Here is a 24916-nt window from a genome sequence, read left to right as displayed (position 1 = left end):
ACAGTCCAACTGGACAAGCCAAAGGGAACACACAAGCACAGAGAGGGGAAGGGGCCAGTGCCCTGCCACAAGGCCAGTCCGTGGGTAGCGGGCCGGGGGCCTGTGTTCACCAACAGAGTCCTGCCGTACTGGCCCAGGGAAGTATTTCTGGAACTGCTGCCAGGCACCAGGTCAAAGTTTGCAGTGCGGACACTTCTCCGTTTTTATGTTTGTTGTTTGCTTTCCATGTAATCCTTTTCTAGGAAACAGCACGAGTCCTTGAAATGTGAAACCAGAGGTGGCAGCGGCTGGAGACCCCGTACCAGGGTGGCGCCGGTGCTGATGGGATGTGGCGAGGTTCGGTTCTGGCTGCCCATTGCCCCACGGTGTGGCCATGCCACGTGCTGTGAGCTGGTAGCCAGCCTTGCACTGGTTGTCCCGGCTGGAATCTCAGTATGTGTCTGGGGGGGAAGATCCCCCTCCAAACTGGGGCGGGTTGGTCCATGGGTGGCCTGCCATGCCAGATGGACTGTTTGCTCAGCTGGGCACACTCAGTGGTGGCACGGGCAGATCTGAGGTCGTTGCACCTGGCACCTGCCATTCCCAGGGGAGAGGCATTTGGGGAGAAGCAGAGCGAAATGTTTTACCAGGGGACTTCAAGCCCCCTCCACGCCCCGACTGTGTGGAGGTGTTGAATCTAAATGGGCCCGGTTAAAATGACCGAAATAAAGCAAAGACCGTTTTGGGAAGGTCAGATGACACAGGAAGTGCCTTGAAGAGGCAAAGGATTCACTGCAGGCAACACACTTTGGAGGAGCAAGTTCCATAATCCGGCCTGAGGCTGCGACATACACGATTGCTGGGAAACGCCTGGTCTGGTTTACCTGGCTACAGCTCAGGGTCTCCGGGCTGAGCCATCTGCTCCTGGGGTGACTTTTATAGGTTCCCGAGCAGGTCCACGTACAATGGCCCCAAGCCTGTTGTTCTCACGCTGATCTCGGCATTTTTGCATATGCCGGGGCGGGGCCTAGGAAGCTCTTCCCCTCTCATCCAAGCGTATGGGGAAAATAAAGTGTCTTCCAAGAGTCTGGAGCCCCCCCCATTGACCAGTCCCATCCAGCCACCACCCGGGTGGCCCACCAGCACCCTACGCATGGGAAGGTTTAAGGTCCCCACTATTAAGTTGCAGTGTCTCCAAGTCTGAGAGCTTGCACGTGGCCTGGGGAGTTTTCACTGCCTGACTCAAATCAGCCGACACCAGGTCTGAGCCCAGAGCTGGTGAAACTCTGTCCTAAAGGGCTGCAGGTCCCAGTCTAGTTCCCGGCATGCAACGCTCCGTTTCTGCTGGGACAGGGCTCCTCCCCAGCCGCAGCTGAAGGAGAGTGCAGGCCACCTTTCAGGAGGCTCTGGGCTGCCTTCGTCTCCAAGGGGTGCACTTTGATCTCTCCTTAGCTACTCTGGCCCTGCTCTCTTCCCAGCGGGGATCACGCGTGGAGAGCACCAGCCTGATCGCTGTGTCATGTTCTCAGCCCTGCGTAGAAACAACCTTCCCCCATTTCCTTCTCAGGCCAGCTAATAATGTTGCCTAATGCACAAATCTCATGTCACTCCCCAGCATGGCTGCACTTGGCTGGCGGCCACTGGGAAATGGGATAAAGGCCTTGACCTCTGACTCCTTAGGGGGCGGCCGGGCCAGGAAGGGGGCGGCAGAAGAATGGGGCTAGCGCCAGTTTTGGTGCTGGCAGAGCTGCGAGGCTGGTGGGGAGCTGCTCCGTGCTGTGGGACTGTGGAGAGTTCACAATAACAAGCCTGCAGGCTGAGGTCTGTGCAGAAAGCAAACAGGAAAGGGATGTCCGCCTGGCCTGGAGGAATGCAGCCAGCGCTCTCAGCAAACAGCACTGCCACCTGGGGGGGGGCGTCAGCCCGGGCGTCCCCCCAGACTGCAGGGGAGTGCATCTCGCAGCACGCAACGTGAAGACACTGGCGCCCTTGGGGTGCATTTGGGGCCTGGCTACTTAGCCCCCAGGCAGCCGTGGACTCAGCATTGAGGTGAAATCCAGGGCCACGGGGATAGATTTGGATCTCAGGCCCAGGGGATAAATCCAGAGTCATTCTTAATTTCAGATGAGTGAACTGGATTCACACCGCCATGCCCGGGGTTCCAGGTGCTGCTGTCCCGATAGGCTGAGCTTGTGGGTCCCATTCTCCACACGGCCGTGGCCGGCTTCACCTCCCTCGAGAGAGGCTGCCGGGCAGAGCTGGAAAGGGGCCGGGCAATGCCGGGGGCCGGCACTCTCGTTGGCCACGGGGCATGGGAATGTGCTTTTGCCCATCCCCTTGGTAGCTGTGGCTTCACGCAGCCCGGGGCGGAGACAGGCCCAGAGCTCTATTAGCCAGGGCCAGTAGCCAGAATCACTCCTTGATATATTCTGATGGCCACATTTGGCCTGGGGGGCAGTGGCCAGGTCCGCTAGTGAAGCCTAGGGGCTGGGCTGGGTTTCCCAGGAGACGAGTCCTTCGGGCACTGCCCTTCTGCCTTCCAGCATCTCTCAGGTCAAAGCAGCAGCAACGCTAAACAGGAGCTGTCGACATGGACGGGCTCGGGGGAGAGCGGGACAGAAACCCTGCGAGGGGACCGACTATGCTCCCTCCGGGAGAACTGATGGCCACGGCTGCCACCGCTGGCTCCAGTCAACCTTGCAACACGTCCAGCTCTGTGCACAGAGCAATCCAAAGCCACAGTGAGTCCTGCCAGCCCCTCTGCTGGGCAGCCCAGCCCCACTGTGCTTTGCGTGGAACGCAGGCTGCCTGTCCAGACCAGCCCGGTACGGTGGATCCCAGCTGGCTCCCTCGGGGAATTCTCAACGGCTGACTCCTCGCTTAACCAGGCAGACTCTGACTCAGCAATGGGCTGCAGCTGCAGCAAAGGCTGATCTCCTTCCGGGGTGTTGTACCAAGCGTGCGGAGGTAACACACAGGCGGTGATTGTCCCGCCCTGGTAGGCACAGAGGAGACCCCCGCTGGAGTCCAGTTTTGGGCACCGCACTTGGGGAAAGACGGGAACAAATTGGAGCAGAACTTGACGACCTCTCGGCGTCCCTTCCAGCCCCACATTTCTCTGACTCCATGGAGGGGCCGCTTGCCATGGTAACTCGGCACAATGCAAAAGATTCCCAAGGTGCAGCGACCCCCCCCCCCGCCATACCCCCCCCCACCGGCTGTGGCTTGAACGTTGGCCTTTCCGTTCCCCCTCGGAGGGAAGCTGGAAGAGTTGTGTTGGAAAGGGAGGCAGGAGAAAGCAGCATGACCCAGAAGAGGGAAAAGCCAAGGGAAGAAGGAAAGAGGCCAGACGGAGCCAAGAATCAGCGGGATTACTGGAGCAGACTCTGCCACAATGAAAAATTGCTTGGCATTTAATAGCTTGTTTTGTCTTAGTCATGTATTGTGACTGTTCCCCCAATATCTTTATTAGCCGCCCAGCTGTAAGTTGCCAAAGCCTGTAAATGACGCTGCTGTGCTGGGAGCCCGCGGAAGTGCACGAGCCCTGCGCGGTGCTCAGAGCCCTCGAAACGAATGCGCACTTAGCCCGGGAGCACGGTACCAGGCCCATCGCCCTGCACACGCAAATCCCTCCACTCACGAGACAGCCAAGGTGCGAGCTGCCTGCCAGCACCCCTCGGCCCCACCAACATTCCCCGTCCGGAGGAAGGGGGCGCTCGGTCTCCAGGGCCCATCCTTGATTATCATACACATTGTAAGGAGAGTGATTACTTTAGATAAGCTATTACCAGCAGGAGAGTGGGGTGGGGGGAGAGAAAACCTTTTGTAGTGATAAACACCCATTTTTTCATGCTTTGTGTGTATAAAAAGATCTTCTGTACTTTCCATAGTATGCATCCGATGAAGTGAGCTGTAGCTCGCGAAAGCTCATGCTCAAATAAATTGGTTAGTCTCTAAGGTGCCACAAGTACTTCTTTTCTTCATCCGGCTGTGGAGACTGCCGAGCCGCCGGTAGCTGGTAGAATTTTGTCCCCTTGGACCTGGGCTCAGCCCCAGCAGCTCAATGCGCCCCACGCAGAGCGTGGTGACTCTTGGCTGCGTTTGCACTGGGAAAGGCAGTGCAGCCCCAGCCAGGACCCTCTGGCCTCCTGAGTCATCCAGTCCCCCGGGCACATTTCTCTTCATAGCATCCACATGACCAACCTTCTTCCCTCTCTGCTGTCTGAGAGAGCGACACAGTGACCCAGGGCACTAAGAGTCTAGCCCCTGGTTTGTCAGAGGCCAGCAGGACTGTACCGAGAGCTGGAACAATGTGGCTTTCTCATGCCCACTCCTTTCTTCATGCACCAGTGGTGTCAACGCTGGTAGCTCCGTGCTGGGAAGACATGCCTCCTCTGCTGCGTTGGCACAAATTATTGCTTCTGCGTAGGGCCTACCTAAACTGGGGGTTTCCAGACATTGCTGGAGAGGTCCGCCTGCTGCAGCTCCACGGGCCGTGCTGCCGTCACCGGTCAACACAGATGGGATATTCGACGACACCCTGAAGGTTCAGCCAAGAGCAGGTGCTTTCCAGCCGGACATAAACAGCTGCAGCTTTCAGCACGGCAGCAAGTGCCTCCTGCTCGGACGCACCTGCAACCGGAGCAGGGCCTGAAACAGAACACCAGCCCCAGCCCCAGCCCACGCCAGCCCACGGGGCCGTCTCGGTGCGGAGCTGGGTCCGGACAACACACCAGCCCCAGCCCCAGCCCACGCCAGCCCCTGGGGCCGTCTCGGTGCGGAGCTGGGTCCAGACGACACACCAGCCCCAGCCCCAGCCCCAGCCCACGCCAGCCCCCGGGGCCGTCTCGGTGCGGAGCTGGGTCCGGACAACACACCAGCTCCAGCCCCAGCCTATGCCAGCTCCTGGGGCCGTCTCGGTGCAGAGCTGGGTCCGGACGACACACCAGCCCCAGCCCCAGCCCCAGCCCACGCCAGCCCCAGGGGCCGTCTCGGTGCGGAGCTGGGTCCGGACGACACACCAGCTCCAGCCCCAGCCCCAGCCCACGCCAGCCCCAGGGGCCGTCTCGGTGCGGAGCTGGGTCCGGACGACACACCAGCTCCAGCCCCAGCCCACGCCAGCCCCCGGGGCCGTCTCGATGCGGAGCTGGGTCCGGACGACACACCAGCCCCAGCCCCAGCCCACGCCAGCCCCCAGGGCCATCTCAGTGCGGAGCTGGGTCTGGACGACACACCAGCTCCAGCCTCAGCCTACGCCAGCTCCTGGGGCCATCTCGGTGCGGAGCTGGGTCCGGACGACACACCAGCCCCAGCCCCAGCCCCAGCCCACGCCAGCCCCCGGGGCCGTCTCGGTGCGGAGCTGGGTCCAGACGACACACCAGCTCCAGCCCCAGCCCACGCCAGCCCCCGGGGCCATCTCGGTGCGGAGCTGGGTCCAGACGACACAACAGCCCCAGCCCCAGCCCACGCCAGCCCCCGGGGCCGTCTCGATGCAGAGCTGGGTCTGGACAACACACCAGCTCCAGCTCCAGCCCCAAACCCCCCCAGCACGTGGAGCCACCTGGGCAGACTGGCTCAGAACCAAGGCCCATCTAGCCCAGTCCGCTGGGTCACATCGGACAGTGACCCGCCCCCAGGTCTCCGGAGAAGGGCTCAGGGTGGGAGGACGGTGGTATTAGCTGGAGGGCCGGGAGGAAGCAATCATAGCTGAGACGGCTCGGCCCAGCTCCGCACAGGAGAGGGCCCATGAAATTCACGTCCCTTCCCCCATGTTCCTCCTGCAGATGCAACTGGGTGCCCCTAGAAGGCTAGATCCCCCCTGTGACGAAGTGGGACTGTTCTTAATGTTTCCTCTGAATAGTGTGGGAGTGCCTCAGTTTCCCCTATGCAGTTCTTAAGTATCTAGGGGGTGGGATAAGGGTGTATGATCATTGCAGAGCCCTAGAGGGCAGGTGTGTGCAGGGGTCTGGACACAGAGAATGGCCGACACCCTGTTTCCTGGCAACTGATGGCCTGGGCCCTTCCCCCCTGCCAGGTGAGAGCTAAAGGGTTGGAGAACAAAGGAATCAGGTGACCTCCTGGCCCGGGAAAGGGGAAAGCCCAGAGGAGGAGGGGCTGGCGAGAGTTTCAGTTTGGGGCTGGCTGGAGACATGGAGTGAAGGGCAGACATGGTTGTCTGGCTCACTGCCCCCCAAAATGGACCTGGCTGAGGGGTCCTGTTCTCTGCACCTACAAGCTCTGTTTTAGACCATGTTCCCCTGTCGTCTTAATAAACCTCTGTTTTACTGGCTGGCTGAGAGTCCCGTCTGACTACGGAGTTGTGGGGCAGGACCCTCTGGCTGCCCCAGGACCCTGCCTGGGCGGACTCGCTGTGGGAAGCGCACGGAGGGGCAGAGGATGCTGAATGCTCCGAGGTCAGACCCAGGAAGGTGGAAGCTGTGTGAGCTGTGTGTCCTGCAGACAGGCTGCTCACAGAAAGGAGACTCCCCCAGAGTCCTGACTGGCTTCATGGGGAGCAGTTCCAGAGCATCGCCTGGGGACTCCGTGACACTCCCTTACTTCTGCTGCTGCCCACCCCCCAGCTTTCCTTGCACAGTCCCACAGCACGGAGCAGCTCCCCACCAGCCCCGCGGGCCCCCAGCGCCGGAGGCCACTGATGAGCTGGAGATGGGGCCTTCTGCCCTTTTCCTTAGAACAGATTTTTTTCCCCCTGTGGCCACGTCGGGACCTTTGCTCTTTGTGCTCTTGGCTTTCCCGGCAGAACTCTTTTGGCTTTTGGTACCTTGTCAACACACTGGGGTTTGGGCTGGGGGGGAGCGGTGTGTCATGCTGAGACACCTGGTCCTGGCATCTCGAAGCCCAGTGCAACCCCAGGGAGCGGATCCACAGGGCCTCAGTCTCCTCTTGCCCCCACCCACGGGAATCAGGATTAGCCCCTCTGACATGGAGGGACCCGCACCCAGTGTGAACCTGCTGGGAGACTCCCGTGACTCTGCAGGCCGGGGTGGAGCCAGGGAGCGGACTGGGGAGGCAGGGTTGCCCCGTAATGCTGCAGGCTGGGCCGGGCCGGGCCGGGGCTAAGGCAGGAAGGATCAATGCATTAGGGGAATGAAACCCCCCAGTTAACCCCTGCCCTGTTGCCGCACTGAGCTCCCTCCTTTCTCACGTGGTCATTCCTTCGTCAGTCTGTGACCTGTTTGCTCCAAGTGAAACCGGAGGGCTTGGCTCCCTCGAGGAAATGGGATGCTAAGCCAGGCACCATCTGCGGGGCCTGGGACATCAGCCACGCCAGCCGGGATCACAACAGAGCCACCGAAGGAAGGGCTGCTCCCCAGAGCCAGCCGCTCTGTCCTTAACCCCTTCCTGTCCAGGACATGGGGGCCCCCCCTGCGCTGGCTGACGAGCGCTGACTGATGCAATCACAGCTTGGGTAGCACAATGGCCCCACCAGCGGCCCCGCATCCCCGAGCACTGGGTCATGCCAAGGAAGGAAGGACACCCACTGCTGAATCACCAGCACTGTCTCCAAGCCAGGAAAGGCCGGCGGGGGGGAGGGGGGGGCAATATACACCTGCAAACACAGCCAAGGCTATAGAGCGTGGGTGGGCATGCCCGCCCTCTGGGGCGTTAGTTCCAATACCAGGCATAGCCCTCCCCCCCCCCGCCCCGGTCCCGGCCCAAACTGCCCCAGAGCCCAGGGTCACCCGGCGTCTCAGAGCCCCAGCGTGGAGAGCAAAGCCCCAGCCAGCTCAGGGTTTCACCTGCTTCTTTGCCCAGTGGCTGTGAGTCCCGGGGGGGGGGGGGGGGGGGAACACATGAGAACAACAGGGCCAGGTTTGCGGAGGAGGGTCTGAGTACCCGGAGCCAGCCCTGTGCATGAGATCCCAGCCACCCAGGCCAAAGAGGCGCGGGCCGGAGCCTAGCACCCACGGTAACCAACTGCGGGTGGTCCTGGCACCGGCGCGGCCGAGCAGGAGAAGAAAAACGCCCTTGCTGGCTGCCGAGCCCCTCTCGCTTGGCAGGCGCCGGCCGGGGGAAGGCAGCGCTCGTCCCACCGAGTTCTGGCTCTGCGAGGAAGGAGCAGGGCTGGGTGAGGCGGGGAGGGGGGAGCAGGTCAGGCAGGAGGCAAAAGGAAGAGCCCAGGGCTGGAGCTGGCCGGGGCGGGAGCTGGAGCGGGGGGGGGGCTAGGGCCGCTTCCTCATCTGTTTGTTATTGGAACCTCTGCAGGGAGGGAAACCACCTCCTCTGCTGGCTGGAGTCTGTGCCAGCCAAGCCGTGGCACACCTGCGCTTGAATGAGCAGCGGGGGGATAAGGGGGGTCGCTGGGACACCTGTGTACCTGGAGGCACATCTGTGTACACAGCGGCACGCCTGCATACCTGGGTGTCCACCTGTGTACATGGCTGCACACCTGCTTGTGCACAGCCCCCCTCCCGTGTCTGCACTCAGGAGACCACCCAGGGATCAGCCCCCATCTCCCGGGGCGTGACGCCCACCTGGATACTGCAGGCCTCGCCAGCTGAGAGTCTGGAAGCCCCGGGGGAGGGAAGGGTGGGAGCTGGGCCATGGAGAAACAGAGAGGGCTGTTTGGTCTGTCTGCCTTACCCAACCATCCATCCCGGGCAGAGGGGACAGGCTGGATTCACACACACACCCCCCAGACCTCTGGCCAAGCAGCTCCTCCTGGGGTCTGAGGCACAGACAGTGGGACAAGGCCACGCTCGTATTTCCGTAGCTCCCAAACTCTGGCCACATGCAAGAGCCAGACCAGAATTGGGGGTGGGCGTGGCAGAGTTACCTGTACTGCTAGCAGGGTGAGGAGTGTGATGAAAGATCCCCCTGGAGCCAGAGAGACAGACAGAGGGAGAGAGCTCTCACATGCACGAATACCCTGGGAAGCGCTGCTCTATTTTCTGATGCTGGTTGATCTGGGTTTTCCGTTACCATAACCCCGCTGGCTCGCTCCTCCTCCCTGGAAAGGCAGAGCGTCTCCCTGCAATCATGTGTCGGTGCTGGTAAGCCTGGGGACAAATGGTGCCCAGAATTACATTGCTCTGGAGCAGAGAGACACCATTAACTCCCAGGTGCGGCGGATCCTGCTTCCGCTGTCTCGAGACTCCAGAACGCCTCTGGGCCAGTGCCAGGCGATGCTGGGTAACTGTTGCTCGCTGCAACATCGTCCGTTACAATCTAATGATTCTAGAAAGAGCCGGGAAGATGCCGGAGCAGAGCAGGCGCTGAGCGGTTACCCCACGCCACCCCTCCGCTCAGCAGCCACCACCCCTGAAAGCGGGGCCAGACGGTCGCATCACCCCTGTGCCAGCCCCATTTCGCTGAAGCCACGTTACTCAGCAAACAGCCTGGCGTTTCCTCCCCTCCCTGAGTCCAAGCGTGACGTGATCCCGGCGGAGGGCCCCTAGGCTGGAAGCACAGGCCAAGTCGACTCTTGGGATCAAAGGAAAGAAATCTCCTGATGGATGCCCAAAGCGTATCCGATGGACTAGAGCTAAGTCAGCACCAGAACAATAGTGCCCGGAGCCTCGGCTGCTGGAGAGGTTCAAATCTCAGACTTGGGATGCCCCCGACGCGAGGAGAGCAGGGAGCAGGATCCAGACTAGGCAGATAGATAGCATGCTCCAGGTAGAAATGACCACAGCACACTGGGCTAGTTCCCCTGCCCTTGGGCAGGCTCACCCAGCTGTCTGCTATATCCATTCTTCCTACCTGCTATTTTTAGCCTGTCCCATAAACAAACTTAAAACCAGCCGCACATGGCCCGTTGCCAGCATCATCCCGGCTCCCTCTCCACACTGTGGGGGGGAAAAACACCTCGCCAGCTCTGAAACAAGCTAGATTTAAATTAAGGCAGCTGGAAAAACTGAAAGACACAGCAGAGAGCAAGGTGCCATGGGAACCATGTGCAAATCAGGCTGCTAACAAGGGGCTAGCATATTCACTGGGGTCGGCATGTCTGTGTGGAGAGGAGGGAAGAGGTTCCGTCCCCCGCATGCCCATGCAGCCACACAACATATATGTAGTTCCCACAGGGTCAAATTTTCTCAGACATTTATCCAGTACTAAATCATTACTAACCACTGGCGAAGTGTTGGGGCACGGGGGGGGGGGGGGGGGAGGTGCCTTTGGCTTTTCCTGAATCCCACACACACTCAAGAGCAGCAGCTGCTGCTGAATGCCACAAGACAGAAACCGACAAAGTTAGACAGTGGAACTCATTGCCACAGGAAGTTGCTGGGGCCAAGAATTTATCACGATTCAAAAAGGAGCTAGACATCTGGATAGCAAGAACACCCAGACTTATCATCATTAATGACAACCAAGTTTGGAAGGGCTATTTAACCTCCTACCGCAAGGTTTAATCTTGTCTCTAGCTATTAGAGATCAGGATGAGAGCTAATGTGGCAGAAGTAGATAATCCCACTTATGTTGACCATGGGGTTCTGACACCTTCCTCTGAGACACCTGTTGCTGCCCACTGGTAGAGATGGGACACTGGACTGGATGGACCTCAGATCTGGTTCAGTCTGGCAGTTCCCATGTTCTGACAAACCAAACATTCTTTGGCTCCATACAGGCTTTGCACCATTAGCTTAATGCAGCCATGTTGCAAACTCTCAGGCTTATGGCAAGTCTCACGATACTTGGGGGTTCCTAAAGCCCCAGCTGCTGGAGCCCTGTGATTAGGTGAGAATCTCAGCTGTCATTAAAGATCCCCAGGAAGTTGCTAGATCTTGTGACGGTGGAGAAAAGATTAAAACCACTAAACCTAAAGGCTCACAACCCAGACAGCAAATAAATAAATAAATGTCGGGTTCTTTTATGTTTAAATTTCATGATTTCTGGAGCCTGTCTGGTAATTGTGGGTGGCAGCAGAAATAAGGTTAATTACCTGCACTTCCTGAGTATGGCCCAGGAGTCCCTGGGGTGCAATGGCCTGGCCTCGCAGCTGGGTTTAATTCATTCTCATGCCGGCAGCTGAGCAAACCAAGCCAGGGACCGCTTTTGGAGAAGCCCTGGCTGTTGGTTGAAAGAAGCCAAATTTGGAGATTTTAGCTGCCTGGTGCATCTTTTCAAATGCAAACCTGGCTGGATTTTTGTTTCCCAGGTGCCTCCAGCACAGACAGGGATCCTGTCCATCACCAAATTAAGGCAATCCAGGACCCTAAACACACATCCCATGGGCCCAGCCCAGGACATGTCCCTGTCCCCAAGTTGTCACTCTGCTCCTCTCTGGAGAGGCAACAGGTTTCTGAGTTAAGATGAATGGGATCACACTCCTTTGAGCTCTTGTTCCAGGCTCTCTGCAAACTCAGGCAGACACCAGTTATGCTCTGGTCATATTTTCAAGCTTTTTTTTCATCCATGAGAGCCAGGAGCATTTGTTTTTTGTTTACTTTTTAAAAGCTGATGTTCCAATCTCATGATTTAAGTCGAGAAGCCAGGGCCCATAGTCCTGTTGTGCCTCTCTTAATCCAGTTCCGCTCCTCCTCAGAAGAGTTTGCAATGTTGTTTTCATGGGATGAAACAGTGAACTTGTGGGGTTCCCAGGGACACGGAACGTTGCAGCCAGCTGATTCCTCTTGGTTTCCCTTCCTCTTTGTCCCAGTTCCAGCCAGGCACCCATCAGGGTCCAGGTGAGTGGGCATACGTTCTCCCACCCCATCCCGCATTCACAGGGCTCTGCCGGGCAGGCCCACACCCACCTGGCTACATCTCTGTATTTGTTCTGCTGGGAGCCACCTTGTTATCAGCCACCAATCTTGTCCGCAAACACAGCCCGGAGAGCAGGAGGACCAGGCCCAGCCCCACACACGGCCTCGTCACGTGGCACCCGTCCACAGCACCCTCCTGCCCCGCTGACCCCTGTGGGGCCTGGAGCCTTCCGGAGGGAGTGTAGGGGTGCTGCAGGGGAGCCAGTGAGCTCCCCCTGGGGCAGCCCAAGTGGAAGTACCGGTCAAAGCAGGTGTAGGTGACTTCACTGGCCTGTAGCAACATGCAAGAGAAGAGGCAGGTAGGGCACCATTAACCCTTTGGAGACAGCCATTGCACACGCTACACCGGGCACATGGCTTCCCGAGTGGCTGCTTGGCTGGCAGACTCTGGGGTTGGAAGGGTTAACAATCAGCTCGCAGGTACATTGCGCATCCCTGGGCAGTGGATGGTGGGTCCGAGTCCGCAGGCCCCCCCGTCCCATTGGCTTTTCTCCCCCCTCCATGGCTCGGCTGAGCAATTCCCCCAGGGAGATGAACCACCCCCTTGGGGAGCTGCATTCGGCTTCCCTTTACCGGGCCTGAACCTCCAACTCGGGGGCCCGGATCCTGAAGTGCAGCAAAGCTCAGGGGAGTTGGGAGCCGAGGGGGAGGGGAGCGTGGGTCAGAAGGGTCACGTGCCCCCCACTGCATTTCCTTCCTTGCCCATCGGCTGGCGCTCAGCCGCCCAGCTGCAAGAGCCGCCTTCATCAACACGGCTCCATTAACAGCTGGGGTGATGTGTCCATGGGGGCAGGGGTGGGGCTTCCCTCAGCCCCACTGGTGAGCTCCAAACTCAGCGATCTTTCAAGCCCTGGGCAGGCAGCCGGGTTTCCCATCCCAGACTCAGAAAAGCAGTGCCCCCTTTCCATATCAGGGCATGAGCCACCTGCTCCCCTGGCTTCCTAGCGAACCTCCTTGGTATGCAGCTCCAGCGGGCGCCGGCCCATCACACCACATGCCCCGTGGTCAAGGACAAAGATTGCCAGGCCTGGGCCACAATTTCAAGAGCAATCCAAAAAGAACCCCCTGCCCCCACCCGTGGATTTCCTGGGATGCGCAATTCCTGGTACTGGGGACCCATGTTTACTGTCCTAGCTACACATTAACTTCTCCCCAGTCACGTCTGCCTGGAGGACGCAATCAGCGGGTCTCCAGGAACGCTCTGCAGGGCTGGGCAGCGCTAGGGCAGAGTCATTCTTAGACCTCCCTAGCCACAGCCGTCAATTTCTCTGTGTAGACAAGCCCTGAAACCCACCCAGTCCACCTGCCATCTCCCCTTCCGGGGTGCCACCAGCTGGGGCAGGTGCCGCTGAACCTGTGCCCCCCTCCTCCCCCCCCAGCCTGCAGCACCAACCTGGGTCTTTTTCCCTGGCCCTGGGATCTCAGCCGGATGGTGCCGACACCTGCCCACACCTGGGCACTGGCTATTGATTACGGCTTGCGTTTTCAGAGGGGCTTAGGATGCTCGGTTCTCACGGAAAGTCCAGGGGTCCCCGGCACAGGCAGGGAACGTCACTCATCATCGAATTACCAGAGACCCCCCTGGCAATAATGCACGGGGGAGTAACATATACTCATCTCGTCCGGCTCCAACGGCACCAGCTCCCTGCCACGTAACAAACTTCCTTCCGGCCACCCCATTGTTCCTGCTGCATGTACAGCCCCAATGCCCACCCTGCATCTGGGTCATCTATTCACACAGCATTGGCTCACTCCCCGGGACTCCCACATTGGTCTGGCTGTAGCCAGCTGGTTTCTCTTTCCAGAGCTTGTCAGCTCTTTGATCTGTGTTTGTACAGCGCCTGGCACAAAGGGTCATGGTCCGTGACTAGGGCTCATAGGCACGACGGTAATACGGAGAATGAATAACAACCACGCTTGCTGTCAGTACTGGGCATGTGATACACAGGAGAGCAGTTCTTATTCTATCCAGTAGAGGACACTGGTGACAGAAGCCCAGTCTAGCCAGCCTGCTATGCCCATTTTACAGGTTGGGAGCTGGGGCACGGGGAGATTCAGAAACTTGCCATAGTTCATCCGAGTCAGTAACAGAACCTAAGAGCCACTCTACTGCCTCCCAGCCCTGAGCTCTACCCAATGGGCAGGGCTGCCACCTCTGAGGCACACAAATACCAGCCATTCTGTGGGCAGATCCAGATTCCAGGAGCGGCGAGGCCAGTCTGTGGGTGGGTCTGGACGCCAGGGGAGGTGGGGCCAGTCTGAGGGCGGGTCCAGGAAGGGTCTCAGCATTCGGAAAGTTACACGGGATGTGGAGGAATTCGGAGGCGGGATGAGGGCACCGCTTCCCCATTGGCTGGCATCTGTCCTGGCACACGCACCGCATGCATGCAGCGTGGGACCTGGGTGCCAGCCAGGTGGCCACAGCGCACTCCCAGCCATGACGGACTCGGCCAGTAAAGATCGCTGCACTCATGGCCACACATGGCCACAGCCAAAAAACAGCGAATGACTTCTGAGCGGTGAACAGCAAGGCAGTAGAAAAGCCTGCCAGGCCAGTCACAACTGGCCAGGTGGCCACCTACCAATGGCTCAGGCTGCCTCGGGGATGCCTACAAGAGGGTGTAAACTCACTGGGAGAGAGGAGGGAAGCTGGCAGCAAAGACAATATGACAGGGGAGAAGGTTGGGATTAATGGAGGCCGGCGGAAGGATCCCAACTGTCCAGTGACCTGTACTGTGCTGATGGGGCCACCCTGAGCCTGGGCGGGTCCGGCTTTACCATGCTTCCCCCCACACACCCCAAGGAATAATGCGCCTGCTCTCCATGCCTCATACTCATCCAGGTACCCGCAAAGCTCTGAGTGAAACATCTGGCTGAAGATCCCAGGTTCCCGCAGCCCGGGCCTCTCCCCCCAGCCAGAGCTTGTGATGCTGGAGGAGACGGGTGCGGGACAGTGCGCGTCTGTTTCCTAAAGACTCTGGGGGAAATTCTGCATTGTGCAGGGCAGAGCCAAAAGCAGCAGGCAGCCACCATGTCATCACGCCCGCGTCCCTGCACCTGACTCCCTTGCTGCAGCAACCAGGCAGGGCAGAGGCTCGCTGGGCAGGGAGGTGATTTGGCAAAAGGGATGTGGATCTGCCTTAGATGAGTGCCCATCCCCATGGCGTCGGAGCGGGAACGGGGATCTGGGAAAGGCAGGCCAGCGTCGCGGGGAAGAGCTGGCGTTGGGTTCCAGTTCACCAGCAGGACAAACGTCAAGGGAGGGATTTTCCAAAGATGCGTAAGAGGGTTTGGTGCCTCGGTGCAATGGGAACTGAGCACCTGCTGAGCTCCCGTGGGTCCCTTCGGGAAATCTTCCCAAGGCCTTTGCAGTCTGGCCCAGCACAGACCCCCATGCGGCAAGGTCAGGCCTGGGGATCGTTCCTGGCCCATCCTCCAGTAGGACGCCCCAAAGGCACCACTGTGCCCACACAGCAAGCCGGTTCCAACACCCCGAGGGACCCCCGTGTCCCCAGCCCAAGTCTACTGGAGCGGAAGAGCGAGGGGAGGGGGAGAGGGAGGTGCAGAGACGTAATGGCTGGAGGAGCAGCCTGCGTCTGGCAGGGCGGAAGGGCCTCAGGGGCTGCGAGCACCCACGGGCAGCACCAGGCTAGCGTGGGAGCAGCTGGCTCCGGGTTCAGGGCACGGGTGTGTTTCCCCGACGCAGCAACGGGGTGGCCCGGGCACAGTGCCCAAGGCAACCCGCATAGGCAGGGATGCCCCAGGAGTCCTGCCCCTCCCGTGCCTGCTCCAGGCAGAACACAGGAGGCTGAGTGTGATCCAGGCGGAGGGAAGGAGACAGGCAGCCTCCCCCAGCTCCAGCCAATGGGAAGGGCCGTTCCCTGTCCCCCGTGGCCAGCTCCCCATTCGCCCGGCAACGCCGGGGGATCCACCAAAAGGCAGAGGTCCCTGCAAAGCAACCGGAGCTCGGCCCAGGTCCCAGCCCGGGGCTGGAGCGCAGATGCTCAGCTGCATGGTCCGGATCCTGATCGAGGTGCCGATTCCAAACCCTCCCCCAGGATCAGGTTCGTGTCCATCGCCGAAGCTACCAGCTCGAACCGGTGGGAGGAAGCGCAGATGTAGGGCCACGGTCCCGCCTCTAGCTCAGCCCCAAGCCCCCGGTCTCACCAGCCTTCCCTGTGCAGAGCGAAGGGAGGACGGATGAAGGATGGATGGATGGACGAACGGCTGGACAGATGGAAGGACCGGTGGCTGGACGGATAGATGTGTGGGTGGATGCCTGGTATTCCTATTCCACTCGCCCTGGGTGGCGTCCTGTGGCCCTCCCTAGCCCAAGCTGCGAGGGGTCCGTCCTTCATTCCCAGGCTCTTGGCTGGGGTGGGGAACAGGTGTCAGCCCCTCCCTGACTCCCAGCCCCAGGGCCAAGGCCAGACCCTGGTTCGAAAGGGCAGCCTGTGCCCAGAGGCCTCTTTCCTCCCGGGCTGCTGTGTGGCCCAGCGGAGGAAGGGGGGAGCGGCAGAGGGCACGGGGGTGCCAGGGAACCGGAGGAGGGAGCGTGTCCTTCTGAGCAAGGGGAACGAACTCTCCATCCACCCTCCTGACACTGGGCTCCTCTGCTCTGTAACCCCCAGCCGGCCTGCCGAGCCCGTGCCCTGGGGAGGGGATGTGGCATGGCCGATGATGCCACCTAGGCCCATGCACACAGGGTGCCCTGTGGAACAGGGGCTCAGCCAGCTCCATGACACAGCCCCCGTCTTCTACCCCTCCATGTGCCGCCCAGGGAGGAGGCGGAGTCTGAGGGGCTAGGGGCGGGGCCAGAGGATGCAAATCTGACCCTGTGGCGATGGATCAGCCGGGGGCTGTCTTGCTCCTGGAGTGCCCCTGGCTCAAGGCACAGGGCTGGCCCAGGGGCCTGGAGCCCCCATGGCCCATAGCCCAGGCAGTGCTTGGCCAGTGCTGGGCCCGTTCATTTGCTCCGCCTCTCTGCCGGCCTCTGGGCACTGTGGGGAGGGGGCCTCTCACTGGCAGGGCAAGGGTGGGCAAGGAAATCCGTGGGTTTCCTCACCTGGCAAGGAACCCACCACGGCTGGCACTGGGGGAAGCGCAGGCACCTGGCATGGGGTGGGCAAGCTGGACACTAGGCGCTGGGATCCTCGTGCCAGTTGTTGCAGGGAACCAGCCCAGCTCTGCCCTGGCAGACAAGTGCACCAGCAGGGCTGCCCCCCCCAGGATGGCACAGAGGGTCAGCCGGCTCCTCTACTGCAGCCAGCCGGGCTCCTCTGAGTGCCCCCTTTCGGCCCCTTGTACCCGGAGAACTGCCCCCTCCCGAGCACCGGCCACTGACATTAACCCCTTCCCGCCCAAACGATCCAGCTCCGTCTCTCAGCTGAGTCTGGCCATTAGCATCTTCCCACAGGGGCCTCCCAGCTGCCAAGCCCCCATCGCTGGCCAGTTGGGGAGGGCACTTCTGCGCCGGTGGGTGTTAAAGGTCCAGCCGTGGGCACGGCTCACCTCCCCGCAGCGCCCCTGGGCAGCTGAGTGTCCAGGGACAGACCACCCAACCCCTCCCCTCCCACACATACCTGCCCCTTTATGCCAGCCCATGGCTCACCCCCTCGGCGCCAGCCTGTGGGGCTCTGACCTGAGGGGGGGTCGGGGGCTCCCTTCCCATGCATGCCCCCCCCCGCACGCCCAGCCCCCTTACCTGCCGGCTGGAGGCTCTCCTGCAGGGACTCGATCTCGGAGAGCTCCGTGCAGACCCCCTGCCCGTGCATCAGCGTGTGCAGGGGTTTCTCCACCCCGCGGGGCGGGTAGCAGCGCAGCCCCGAGCCGCAGCGGGCAGTGTAAACCCCACAGGGCGTCCCTTTGCTCAGGGCGCAGGTGGCGCAGCACCCGCAGCCCGGCTCCCGCACCAGCTCCTCGCAGCCCATGGGCGCCTTGCAGCGGGTCAGCTTCTCCTCCGAGCAGGGCGGGCAGTGGATGGCTTCGTCGCTGACACACAGGCCCATGGTGGCCAGCAGCAGCACAGCGGAGAGGCCTCCCGAGGGCATGGCGGGCGGGCGTAGGGACCGGGCGCTATGGCGAATAACGGACCGGCCAGCCGCGGGCAGAGGCAGCGCGCAGGCCAAGGAAGGCAGCAGGGTCCCAGCCGGGGTGCCAGGCAGGCCCCCCCCAGACGCGCAGAGAGGAGAGGGGCTTCACAGCCAGCTCTCAGCCCGGCCAGTAGCCATCCAGACTCCGCACTGCCTGGGGGAGCCGAGAGTCCCTGGACTTTATACCGGCCCCTGGCCACGCCCCCGGCTCCCCGCCTGCCGGAGCTGTCACAGCCCGGTCCCTCCCCGCGGGGCCAGCCCAGTGCCCGGGGCGGAGAACGGGCAGGGCTGGGAGCAGCCCAGAGTCAGCGGCAAGGGGCTGCTCTGAGCCCACGGGGAGGGGCCCAGGCTCCAGAGAGCAGCTGCAGCTCTGATCGCCACCCTGGGCTGCCCCGCAGCTCTCCGGGCCCCCTCACTCCCGACCCGCAGCCCTCTGCTAGCCCAGCCCTGGGCTCCCTGCCCCCCAACTGTGCCGGTGACCCCCACTCCCGACCCGTAGCCCCCTGCTATCCCAGCCCTGGGCTCCCTGCCCCCCAGCTCTGCTGGTGCCCCTCACCCCCGACCCGCAGCCCCCTGCTATCCCAGCCCTGGGCTCCCTGCCCCCCGTCTCTGCTGGTGCCCCTCACTCCCGACCCGCAGCCCCCTGCTATCCCAGCCCTGGGCTCCCTGCCCCCCAGCTCTGCTGGTGCCCCTCACTCCCGACCCGCAGCCCCCTGCTATCCCAGCCCTGGGCTCCCTGCCCCCAGCTCTGCTGGTGCCCCTCACCCCCGACCCGCAGCCCCCTGCTATCCCAGCCCTGGGCTCCCTGCCCCCATCTCTGCTGGTGCCCCTCACTCCCGACCCACAGCCCCCGGCTAGCTAGTGCCCCTCAATCCTGACTGACAGCCTCCCCCTGCCCCCGCCAGTCAAGTCCCAGGAATCTTTTGAGCGGAGTCAGGAATCAGGAGGTGTTTTGCAAAGAGTCTGAGGTGACTCAATAAAACACTGAGCTCTGCCAATGTCACTTGGCCTGTGACCAGAGTGGGGACCCGATCTCCAGGCCCCAGAGGCGAGTCTCTGCCTGCTGTGCCCCCAGGCATGTGAGCTCTCTGCTTGAGGGTGCGCTGTGCCCCTGGCCACAGAGCCACGGTTCACTCCCGGGGGGGGCTTCAAATCCAGGTGCTCAGGCTGGAGACTAGCTCTCATAACCCAGCCCAGGATAAATATACATCGTTGTGGCAGGGGTCACCAGGTGGCGCCATTACTCATAGTCTTACAAGTTCGTTTTCTTGCTGTGCGAGCAAGTTGTTAGCCATTGAAGAAATGCAGTGTTGTTGTTAGTGTCATTTGGTTCTTGTAGGTTTTTGGGGGCGGGGGAGCTGTGGGGAGCTGCAGGAGAGTTTGCTCTTTGCCTTCATCTCTCTAACAACAGCCAATACTGGAGGCAGAGTTGCTCCTTGGGAATCAGACACTGGTGTTGGGCTGAGATTGCTGGGGGACGGGATTTCTCTGCATGCTGTTTGTGACCACCTCTGTTCAGGGATGGGTGCATTTGTGTAAATAAAACCAGTGACACTAAGCATATCCCAGCCTCTGATTCACTGATTTCTCCTCCAACAAACCCCAGGTTGCAGGCCACTGACATCTGCTCCTGCCCAGCAGATGGGCCGGGATAAAGAAGAACCAAGTTCCCCTCAGCTCTAAATCGAGTCTGAGCTCGGAGCAGAGACTGGGCCAGGACTGACTTCGCTCTTGGCCGATACAGGGCAAGAGGTTCCATGTGAGAGCAGAGGGGTGATGCCTGGCCCAGGGTTTCCCTCCCCACTCCCTCTGGAAGCAGTGCCCCCGGCACAGCACCGGGGGTTAGCCCAGCAGCTCCTGTTTATTCCGGTGGGATGAAGCTTTGGGGCAGCCTGCACCGCCAGCACTCACCCAGCACAAGGCAGCCGGGGGGGCCGGTCAGCGCCGCCTGCCACCCTGAGACACCGGGCAGCAGCTCAGGCCTGCTCCAACTCTGCTGAAGCCAACAGAGCTTAGGGAGGGCAGCTGACCCCCCCACCACCACCACTTCCCACTCGAATTGCTGGGGGAAGTTTAGAGTAACGGAGCAGGCCGGCCCGAGGACTGGGGGCTGCCCAGGACCCTGGGGCGAGGCACCCATGGGAGGCACAGATGGCAAGGGAGCCCCTACCTTCCCCACCCCCTGAGAACACCACCCCGAGCGCCCTGCAGTCCCGTTAGCTCGCAGGGGGTGAGGGAGCCCTGATCTCTCCAGCTGCCACCCCAATTTCCAGCCGCACCTCACAGGTTCTACGGTTGAGTATCCAGGAGGCCCAGGCCCCTCACCTTGGCGTCGGGCCCATCTTCCACCCCCCAGTTCCCAGGCCTCCCCCCACAAGCAGGGGGAGCATGAGGGAACAGCGAAGCGAACTGCCTCCGGGCCCGACGGCAGACAGGCCCCACCTCTGGGCTCAGAGGGGACCGTCCATGTCCAGCAGCCCAGGCCCCACCGAATGCCCAGCCCAGCGTGGCGCAAACGACCCGGGTGTGGCCTCCTGAGCAGCCCAGGGAGCTGCCCGTGTCCATCGTGCCGCAGGGCACTGGGCATCTGCCAGGCAGAGGGTTCCCTGCATTCCTGGGTGCCCAGCAGGCCGGAGGCGGAGACCAAGCTGACAAAAGCCCCCGGAGCTCAGCCCAGGACACACCAGGGGCCTGGTTCTGTGTCCCTCCCCCGGATCAGCGCCGGCTACAGGGGCTTTGAGCTGCTTGCTGGGGGAAGCTAGAGGCAGGTCTGAGATCGCAGGGACCCTCCCCTCCCGCCCCCATCAGCTGTTTGGGACAGGAAGTGAAGGAGAATCCCACCCTGCAGTGACCACGCCAGGGGAAGGGAGCTGCCCACAGCGGGCTTTGGCCTGGCCAGGGGGAACTAACAGCCTCCTCTGCCAACCTCCCCAAAGGTCGGTCTGCCCAGCGCTCTACGGCTCTGCCAATGACGCCCAGCCAGCAGCACAGGGCCCCCAGTGCCCGCCGGCCTGGCACAGAGTCTGCCAGCAGGGACCCTCCCTCCTCCGTGCGGGGGAAGGGCCTGGCCCACAGAGAGCCTGGGGCTCAGCGCTGACTCGGGGAACACGCCCGGGAACCTCCACCCCAGGCCCTGCAGCGCCGGGGAATGTCTCCCATCTCAGCACTGGAGAAACGGGCCACTGGGCAGCGCCTCTCTCCCAGGAGACCGGCCCAGCGCCATCGCTCCCGGCCCGGGCCTGGGAGACGGAAGAAATGAACACTCAGCTGGAAGCCAAGGGCCAGGGCTAGCGCAGGGGCGAATCCAGGCGATCTGGGCAGCTCCTCTGCAGGACAGGGCTTGTGCTCCTCTCCCTGGCGGGAGACACAGCACCGGATCTGTGTCCCCGGCCGGATCTGCAAGAGGGCCCCGCGCCCCCCACCTCTGCGCTATGGGGCTGGATCTCCACTACGGCCCCGCGCCTCCCACCCCTCCATGCTATGGGCAGGATCTGGCCAGGGACAAGCAGGGAGGCAGGACGATAAATTGAAAGCTGCTGGCACCTAGTGGCTATTGAAGAAACTCTCGCGGAAACTGGCAGGATTTGGAGGTGGAGACGCGGGTCCCTCTTAGCTCAGAGGTGCAGGGCTCCTGAGGGTCCTTTATTCCAGCATCTCTACGGCTTTGTGCCTCGCTGCCCCGTTCAGACAGTCCCCACGCTCGCTGGATCTGTGCGCAGGGACGCAGCGCCCTTTGCAAACACTCTGTGATCCCCAGCAGGTCGCTACAGACTGTCCCTGCCAACTGGGGAAACCGAGGCACAGAGCGAGGGCACAATAACCCCTGCTGGCGATCAGTGGCATTGCAAGGACAGGCTGATCCGATAGCCACGAGTGCGCGCTCCCCCCCGCCGGCCCCACAACCATTGAACAGCTGGGCACCGACTCCCCACGAGGGCTGAGAAAAGGATCCAGAGCAGGGGCGCTTCCAAGAAGGATCCCAGCCCCTCCCCCAGACCTAAAATAACTCCTGGCGACACCCCGGGCCACGTCCCCCGGGGCTTCGCTTCACCCGAGGGAATCCGCTGCACTGAGCTCGGGGAATTGCCCCACCAGAGGTTTTGGCCAGATGGATTGGCCCGATGTTTCCCTCGCACCTTCTGCCCCAGGCTTCCTGCGAACCTCTCACGGCTGCGGCAAGCCCTGAACGTCCCGGGCCTGGGAGCTTAGCAGAGCCGAGCTCACGGGGGCCCAGCGGCACCACGCACCGGGGCCCACGGGCGCTGCCCCAGCTGAGCCCAGCCCCGGCCCCCGCAGACGCTGCAGGAGGGACGGAGGGGGCAGCGCCCCAGTGTGGAGCTCGCCCAGGGCACCCACACTCCTGCCGCGGCGGACAAGACGCACCAGCGCCCTTGGCTGGCCAACGCGGGTAATGGTCCTTACCCAGCCGCGGCGGCCCCGGGAGAAAGAGAAGAAGCCCAGCAGCTCCCACGGGGCTCGGCCCGGGGCTCGCCTGGGCCTCCCTGTGGGCGAGTCGCTCGCGGCTCCTTGGGGCGACACCAAGGCCGCTGCGGGCGTAGAGTGGCGGATGGGCCCGCTGCAGCACAGGGTCTGCGGGCGCCTAGGGAGGATGGAAGATCAGCTGCTCGGGGTCCCCAAGAGTCCGCGGCCCGCCCAGGAGCAGCCCCATGGCACTGGCCCCGCTGCCTGCCCGGCCCGTGGGCCTTTACTGACAGCGGCCTGGCCTCCCATTGGCCGGCGGCCGGCGGGGGGCGTGGCCGGGGGAAGCCCGGGCGGCCCTGCTGGCCGCGGACCCGCTGGCCGGGGCGCGCTCTGGCACCGCCGGGGCCAGGGGGGCGCGGCAGCCAGTCAGCTGGGCAGGGATAAGGAAAGCTCCCTGGGCTGCTCTGGAGGCCACACCCGGGTCGTTTGCGCCACGCTGGGCTGCTGGACATGGACGGTCCCCTCTGAGCCCAGAGGTGGGGCTGTCTGCCGTCGTTTCCTGGGGGGCAGCTCGCTTCGCTGTTCCCTCGCGCTCCCCCTGCTTGTGGGGGGAGGCCTGGGAACTGGGGGGTGGAAGATGGGCCCGACGCCAAGGTGAGGGGCCTGGGCCTCCTGGATACTCAACCGTAGAACCTGTGAGGTGCGGCTGGAAATTGGGGTGGCAGCTGGAGAGATCAGGGCTCCCCTCACCCCCTGCGAGCTAACGGGACTGCAGGGCGCTCGGGGTGGTGTTCTCAGGGGGTGGGGAAGGTAGGGGCTCCCTTGCCATCTGTGCCTCCCATGGGTGCCTCGCCCCAGGTCCTGGGCAGCCCCCAGTCCTCGGGCCGGCCTGCTCCGTTACTCTAAACTTTCCCCAGCAATTCGAGTGGGAAGTGGTGGGGGGGGTCAGCTGCCCTCCCTAAGCTCTGTTGGCTTCAGCAGAGTTGGAGCAGGCCTGAGCTGCTGCCCGGTGTCTCAGGGTGGCAGGCGGCGCTGACCGGCCCCCCCGGCTGCCCTGTGCTGGGTGAGTGCTGGCGGCGCAGGCTGCCCCGAAACTTCATCCCACCGGAATAAACAGGAGCTGCTGGGCTAACCCCCGGTGCTGTGCCGGGGGCACTGCTTCCAGAGGGAGTGGGGAGGGGAACCCTGGGCCAGGCATCACCCCTCTGCTCTCCCATGGAACCTCTCGCCCTGTATCGGCCAGGAGAGAAGTCAGTCCTGGCCCAGTATCTGCTCCGAGCTCAGACTCGATTCAGAGCTGAGGGGAACTTGGTTTTTCTTTATAGAAAATATCCCCAATGGCTGGAGATGGGACACTAGATGGGGAGGACTCTGAGTTACTACAGAGAATTCTTTCCTAGGGATCTGCCTGCTGGTCTTGTCCACATGCTTGGGGTCTAACCGATCACCATACTTGGGGGTGGGAAGGAAATTTTCCCTTGGGTCAGATTGGTAGAGACCTTGGGGTGTTTTCACCTTCCTCTGCAGCTGGGGCAGGGCTCGCTTTCAGGTTTAAACTAGCGAAAATAGTGGATTCTCTTCAACTTGAAGTCTTTAAACCGTGATTGGAGGAGTTCAGTAACTCAGCCAGGGGTGAGGGTCTATCACAGGAGTGGGTGAGGGAGGGTCTGTGGCCGGCCAGGTGCAGGAGCTCAGAGGAGATGATCAGGATGCTCCTTCTGACCTTACTAAGCACACCTGAGTAAGAACGGCTTGGACCAGCAGCCCCATGGCGATGGGACACGCGGACTCTTGGGGACCCCGAGTACCTGATCTTCCATCCTCCCTAGGCACCTGCAGACCCTGCATTACCATTTTAAACCTAGCCAGTGTCCCCTGAGTGACTTGCCACAAGAGGTCAGAACATGTCAGTGTTAGAGCTGAGTGGGTCTAAACTTCATTTAATTTATTTTTATTTTGATATAGGAATTAGATACAGTGCTCCTGCCAGAGCTGTTATCTTAAAAAAAAAAAAACCCCTAGAGTTTTCAGTTGCTTAAGTAGCCCCTGGAATCATGGTCAAAGTTGCCCCCCCTCCCAAAAATCTGAAATGGCACCCCTGTGGGCACGAATTCCTTCCCCCCCCCCAATGCACAGCCCTGTTGGCTTGGCTGGAGCTGCCCCCCAAATAGAGAAGTCAAACTAGCCTACGGCCCCCACGAGCCCCGAGCCCCAGTGCCCTGCAGGGCAGAAGTCCTGAGTTCCCCCCTCCCTCGGCTTAAGCCCAGAGCCCCAAGCCCTCCCCCCCCCCATCCCCGCAGCTGAAGCCTGGATCCCGGAGGGCCCCCCCACTGGGTCCTGGAATTGTTATAGCATTTGTGGGCGGCGCTCAGAAAGAAACAGGGTGAGAGCCCGGGGCATAAGGGGCAGGACAGAGGCGAGCCCCCGGCATCGTCCCTCATGGGCAGCACCAGCCCCCCCCAGTCCCCAGCCGGAAGGCGGCGGTGCCCAGGGGGGAGCGCCAGGAGAGGATCATTTTGACAGCAAGGCCCCGCTGACGTGCCGGGGGATTCCCCCGGGGGGGGGCCCCCTGGGTCGCGCTCTGATTGGCTGCCGCGCTCCCCTAGCCCCGGCCGTGTCAGACCGCGCCGCGGCCAGCTGGTCCGCGGCCAGCAGGGCCGCCCGGGCTTCCCCCGGCCACGCCCCCCGCCGGCC

At 61.8% G+C, this 24916-nt stretch overlaps 1 protein-coding gene across 3 annotated transcripts in view; it reads right to left on the bottom strand.

Annotated features, from left to right (window-relative positions):
- IGFBP4 (insulin like growth factor binding protein 4) overlaps nucleotides 1-17950 on the bottom strand; it is a 31178-nt gene extending 13228 nt beyond the window's left edge. For all 3 annotated transcript variants that reach the window (XM_074940685.1, XM_074940684.1, XM_074940682.1), the window contains exon 1: nucleotides 17413-17950. In XM_074940685.1, the coding sequence (XP_074796786.1) occupies nucleotides 17413-17758 (346 nt within the window). In that variant the 5' untranslated portion in view covers nucleotides 17759-17950. The remainder of the gene's footprint in view (nucleotides 1-17412) is intronic.
- Between the last annotated feature and the right edge of the window lie 6966 nt (nucleotides 17951-24916).

This window comes from Natator depressus, chromosome 27, assembly GCF_965152275.1.
Source record: "Natator depressus isolate rNatDep1 chromosome 27, rNatDep2.hap1, whole genome shotgun sequence".
NCBI lineage: Eukaryota > Metazoa > Chordata > Testudines > Cheloniidae > Natator > Natator depressus.
The sequence above is the reverse complement of the archived record's forward strand: the minus strand, read 5'-3'. Positions and strand labels throughout refer to the sequence as shown.